The sequence below is a fragment of the Clarias gariepinus genome, chromosome 14 (assembly GCF_024256425.1).
Source record: "Clarias gariepinus isolate MV-2021 ecotype Netherlands chromosome 14, CGAR_prim_01v2, whole genome shotgun sequence".
NCBI lineage: Eukaryota > Metazoa > Chordata > Actinopteri > Siluriformes > Clariidae > Clarias > Clarias gariepinus.
In genome coordinates, this window is record NC_071113.1 from 6,564,101 (window position 1) to 6,570,329 (window position 6,229).

Genomic DNA, 6,229 nt, shown 5'->3' on the forward strand with positions numbered 1-6,229 from the left:
CTTTAACAGCAAAACAAAGTGGCACAAACAGTACGCCTGTTAAAAAGCACTGAAACACACAATGCAAAGAAATCATAGTGAGCAGAAAAAACAGCTCTTCCGCAGGTTGTGATAGTTTACTGGGTTTCCAAGAAGCGTGTCCTAAAAAGCAGAAATAGAGTTACATATACACCAGGTTCATTATGAAATATAATAATGAATTGTGCATAATTACTGCATTATAATGTAACTATAAAGCTTTATGATTCAATCAATAAAGCAAATCAATCAAACAAACAAAAAACAGAGATGAGGATTACCTGGGCAGTGTGTCAACATTAGGCTCCCTATGAAGACAAAAAAAAAAAAAAAAGGGAGAGACTTTTAAAAAACCATAAATAGTTATTTATTTCCCCAAATGCAAAACCTGTTTCAGCCACAGGGGGCATTAAAGATGCTTTATTAGTCCAGAATTGATACAGAGAGGTTAAAAGTAAAAGACCTGGACTTTCTCAAATTGTTCTCTGAGCTCTTGTCATGATAGTTTACATGAACAGATAACAAAATGATTCAACATCGTCATGATTTGCTTTAAATTGTTTCAGATGGATTGAAGTTGGTGTCATTACTGCTTCACGACTCCCGGGATCTCAGAGTGTTAAATTGAGCCAGTCTTATTTATTTCGAATTTTTTAAGAAATCAATAAATAAAAAAAGATTATTTAATTTTTAGGATGCTGCATGATTTCTATGTCGCTATTTAATTTATGTTAAAAATTTTGTTTTATTGTGTTAAATGATTGACGGAAAGCCCATCCAAACACGGACTTTTAGAGAAGCTTTCTTTCAAAGGCCACTTGGTAAACCTGTGATATAAACAAATAAATAACATTTTACATTTTGCAATACAGTTTAAAAATAAATATAATATTTATGGTTTAATATTTACATAAAAAAGTCATCAGAAACAATATATTTTTTAAAAATTTAAGAACTTTTTTCGGGTCCTCGAAACATAAAGATATTATTAAAAGAAACAAAGAGTTCTGATCAATGTACACACAAAACCTATATACTATATTTATATAAATATATATTTATATCTGTATCTATATTGATATTTGCTGTATCTCCGACTTTTTAAAATATCAAACAGAATTGTCTATTTATACCTATAAAAAAGTGTAAAGTTTGCATCTGTATATGGAAGATACTGGAAAAAAATTATACATGGAACCATTATAGTAATAGAACACATCAAGATGTTTTGGGGAATTTTTGTCTTTCTGTTTGTCTGTCTGTTTGTGCACACATCACATAAAAACTACTAAACAAATTTTCATGGGGTTTTCACAGGTGTATTTGGCCAAGCTTGAGGTAACATATCGCAATACATCCACAGGCATTGAAGATATGCAAATATAAATTTTAAATGGAAAATGCCCTTATATCATTAAAAAATAGACCTGAAAAAAATCATTAGTTCATCTCAAAATTCAAGTAAAATATTTTACTTGCTAATTTAGCATTGTTTTAGTGTATGCACAAACATTAATAAAATCTTATTATTTTTCCAGTTTAATATTTTTAATGGTAAAGTTTGCATTAAAAAAACAAATAAGCTTTTTTAAGCCTTTGCTGAAACAAGAGTGGGTTATTCATTTCCACCATGTGAGAATATGCCAGTGATTAAAACAGTACAAATACCATGGATAATGTGTGAAAAGAATAATCTCTTACTGCTGAGCCATGATGAGGGGGATGTGGACACTGTCGGAAGGATAATCAGGAGGTGCCCTCTGTCCAGTTCGGGCATTAAACATGGGCAGTGTGGACAGAGGCTGTGGCGCACTACTACGGTTGCCTGCCATGTTCCGCAGCTCATTGCTGTTCCCGTGGATGGTGTGGTGATGGTAAAGTTGGAGCCTGAGCACAACAAATGGAGAGAGGAGAGAAAGAGAAAAAAGAAAGAACAAGAAAAAAGAAACCAGTGATGACTTTTAATATGGACATAAGTCATTATTGGAATTAAGGATTCACTTTCCCCTCCAAAATAAATGTGTTTGTATGAAGAGAATAGTAGGCTAGTAATTTGGCATACGTACGCTGGAGTAATGGCATCACGTTTCTGACTGAAAAAAAAAAACAAAGAAAAATGCAATAAGTCTATTTATATACACTTATACTGTAGGCCTTGTTAGTTTCAATAAATATATTTTTCTGATGTGGAATGAAGTGAACTTACATTCCTTCTCTCCTGCAGCACATGACGTAAGCTAGAATCAGGCAAAGGAGGATGGCGAGAATGAAGGGTACAATTACGGTAATTATGTAGTCAGGGATGAAGTCTCTCTCAGGAGGAGAGGCAGGAGGGAGAAACTCTCCTCCCCATGCCAGAATGCCTGAACCCATGGTTGGTGCTGGAGTAGGAGGCACAGGCCTGGATAAATCAATCTGAGGGAAATAAAGAGGAGACAAATAATAGATTTTTTTTATGACTAACTTGTTTATCTAAAGTGTATGTAACTATTTAAATTATTTTATTTTAATTATCTCAATTATTAAATTATTATAATTTATTTTATTAGCAACCTTGTACATGTTTTGAATTATTCAGATCGTTAGGGCAGTTGTATAAGAATTTCACTGCACATCATGCATGTGTATGAATGTGAATGTGACAAGTAATTTTTTTATTTGAATTCGAATTAGTTCACATTCCTTTAGTTTTCTGTGTATCATTGTGCCTGTGATATTAAAGTAGCCATTGTGTACAGAAGTCTATTATCTTCTATCTTGCTAGAGTTTCTGTATTTCATTTTAAGCTATACCGTTGACATCATTTTTTGTCTGGCATATTTCTTTCATAGATCTTGGGATTGCTGGGTCATAATGTGAAAATACAACCTTGGTGGAACACTAGTCCGCTTCTGTATGTATGTATGTATGCAAAACTTTTACATTAATCTGAGCTCAGGATAGAACCATGGACCCTAGAACTATATAAATAAATACACAAAGCGTTTTTTGTTTAATGTATAAAATAAAATAAAATAAACCTTTGTTTCAACTGTGTACTATTTCACGAGCTGCAGTAGTTTCAGTGCCATGCACAAACCCAACAACAATCTTTTTTTTTTTTGGTTAGATAGTTCATACTTTAACATACTTCATACGATTTTAAACTTAAATGTCAAAAAATTGCAATGTTGGAAGGTCGACGGTTCGAGCGCCAGTTCCCCCAGGTTGCCGATGTTGGGCCCTTGATAATGGCCCTTAACCCTTTCTGCTCCATGTGCGCTGACCCTGCACTCTGACCTCAGCTTCCTAACTGGGATATGCGAAGAAAGCATGTATATGGGACAAATAAAGGCCTAACTTAACTTAACTTCCACTTTTGAAGTTGTGATGTTATATGTGAATGTTTACCAGAGCTGACTTGCACCAGGTCACACAGTTAGCAGGGATGCTGCACACACTGCAGTCTCCACTGATCTTCCCTCCAGCCTCACACTCTCGCAGGTGATCTGCTGTCTGCAGCCTCAGCAGACACTTGGAGTAGGGCTGATCCGACCCCAGCTTCACATACACACTAACACACAAACACACCATTAAAAACCCTTAAATGGATTATTCTTAAAAAAAAAAAAAATAGCACAAGTGACAAATTATAACATTATCTTACGGGACATCCATGATGCACATAAAGCACTGATGTTGAAATCTCCTTCTATAGGTGTTGAATAAATGTCTTCTTTTAAGGATAAAATGTCACCATATTGCACATTTCTTTGTTAAATATGCTATTCTGGTTATTAGTCTCAGATAGGTCCACTATAAAAGTAATGCCTTTGTGAATGAGCTGTTACTAATTAAAATCTGTCTTTCAATAATTCCGCTGATTTTTGTCCTATATTAAAAAAAACATAAAGACACTTTAATTCACCCTTCGTAGTGTCCAGGCAGAGGCAGAGGGACACGTCCACCACGGTCCAAAGCGGAGGTGATGTTGACATAGTCGAGTCTGTCTGTCCCCCAGATCAGCTGAACGTCCTGTTTTATCTCTTCCTGAACCTCGTTCGGTAAGACCTTCTCAACCTCTCTAAGTCCGATGAAGAATTCCGCCTGGTAAGGCATCTGTTTGACTGCGAACAAATAAATGTTGCATGATTGCGGTAGTTCTAACCTAATGTTTTTCTAATTTTATTTAATGGTTGTGTTTACAGGTGCATTATTTTTACCCAGCTTTATTTATATTTATGTGATTATACAATATTTGCTTTTAAAGTCATTTAGAATGAGGTGCACATTTTTTAATCCTTTTATGAGATTCTTATTCTGCCTGTTAACCTCGTACTAATTCCATCAGCGCTACAAAACACTCTTGGTTGGTCTTTCGGCTGCTCCCGGCAAGGGGTCAGCACAGCGGAATACCCAGTCCGCATTACAACGCAACCCTTCCATTTTATCTGGGCTTGGGACCGGCACTGCATCCAGTGGCTAGGGTTTGGGCACCGGCTGGGAATCGAACCCGGGCCTTCCGCATGGCAGGCGAAATACCTACCACTGAGCCACCAGTGCCCTCTAAACACTCTAAACACACAAAACTAACTACCGTGCTGATCATGTAACCAGGGCCTTCTGTGCAAGTGGTTTACCACAAGATACTCACTCTATACACGATTCTATACTGTCACATGTCCATATTTAATGTCTGTAATATACTGCACTTCCAAGCAATATACAAGTGTATAAGACAATTTTCAGTGGTCACATTTAAATTATCTTAATCTTAAATCAGATACGTAGCATTAAAAACACAGTCAGTTTCGGCAAATATCAGATAAAGAAGTTTACATTTATGATATTTGGTGGACACACTTATCCAGAAGCCATTTTTATCTCATTATATATATGAGTACTTGAGGGCCCAACAGGGGCAACTTGTTGGTGAGGTTTTAACCTAGGACCCTCTGATCCATTGGCCGATGCCTTAACCACTTAGCTACCCGTGCCCCTATTGTTCAACCAAGAAGACTAACTCATGACACTAACTCATCACTATGGATGAGGATGTAATGTTTTCCTATAGATTTAGTGGTTGTGAATTAATTGATTAATTGATTGACTGATTGATTGATTAATTGATTGATTGATTGATTATTACCTGCCGGCCCAACGTTTATAACAAGCCGATCCTTGAAAGTCTCGTAACTTCGCTTATTTGTCACAAAAACCTGAATGAAAAAAGTGGGACAACCATCACCAATATAAAATGCCAATTTTACATGACTTCAACATTTACTCCAATCAGATGCCTCGTACCTCTATGATGTTCTTGCCCAAGTCTTGGGGCAGCGGTGTGCCGTACAGGAAGCCGTTGTCATACGGGTGGCGCTGTGTGAAGCGCAGCCAGCGTGGCAGGTCTGGGAACTGCTGCTTGTTGCACTTGAACACCATGGGGTCATTATACACACGTCCTGGTTCCACAAAGAGAGATGGTGTTATAGCGATATAGACAGTGAAACGTGTCAAATGGAAATCTGTTACAGATTTAATATTAATATATAACTATATAGAGTCAGGGGGTGTCCCCACAGTGCTGTAAGTCCTCCCGGAAATCCTAAAAGTCCCACTGAGAGCTAATGGGTGGGATTTGGCTTCGTATGTGACCTAAAATGTGTCATCATACTCCAATTTTAGAAAGAACTCTGGCTTTACACAGATATAACAGGATCAGACAGAGTGACATGACACTTTGGCTCTCCACATAAGGGACAATTAGTTAGAAGAAATTTTTATAAATGATTTCGGCCTTCTGAGTTAACAGAAGAACTTTCTGGTTCTTTATTAAGGATGTTCAGTTTAATATGCAGAGCCAGCTTACCGTAGTGTGTGAGGAATGGCTCGAATTCATTCTGGTAGGTTTCTCTCATTAGCTCGTACACAAACAGCTGACCCGCAGGAGCGTGCGTTATGATGTCAGCTCGGACCAACACCAAGCAGGATATACACACTAAGGAAAGAGGAATGCTGAAATGTATTTGATTTATTCATTTGACAAAGTGCGCGAGGCAATGATAGCATGATGTCAGTCCAGGAAAATACACTTAACCTTTTTTTAATATACTATACTTTTTTTTCATACACACACATTTATGCATAAAATAGGAGACACAGTTATATGGGTTGCATACGGGTCAAGCACTGTTGGCATATTAGAATTATATGTAAGCAGTTTTCTTTACTG

The 6,229-nt window shown here is 36.8% G+C and overlaps 1 protein-coding gene across 1 annotated transcript; it reads right to left on the bottom strand.

Annotated features, from left to right (window-relative positions):
- Nucleotides 1-295: 295 nt before the first annotated feature.
- sgca (sarcoglycan, alpha) lies at nucleotides 296-6,020 on the bottom strand (the record flags this gene model as incomplete). The annotated part of the gene is made up of 9 exons (XM_053511614.1): nucleotides 296-326; nucleotides 1,720-1,905; nucleotides 2,085-2,111; nucleotides 2,225-2,433; nucleotides 3,409-3,571; nucleotides 3,926-4,124; nucleotides 5,147-5,216; nucleotides 5,305-5,459; nucleotides 5,867-6,020. Coding segments are annotated over 9 exons (1,194 nt in total), but the record flags the coding sequence as incomplete, so codon positions are not given.
- Between the last annotated feature and the right edge of the window lie 209 nt (nucleotides 6,021-6,229).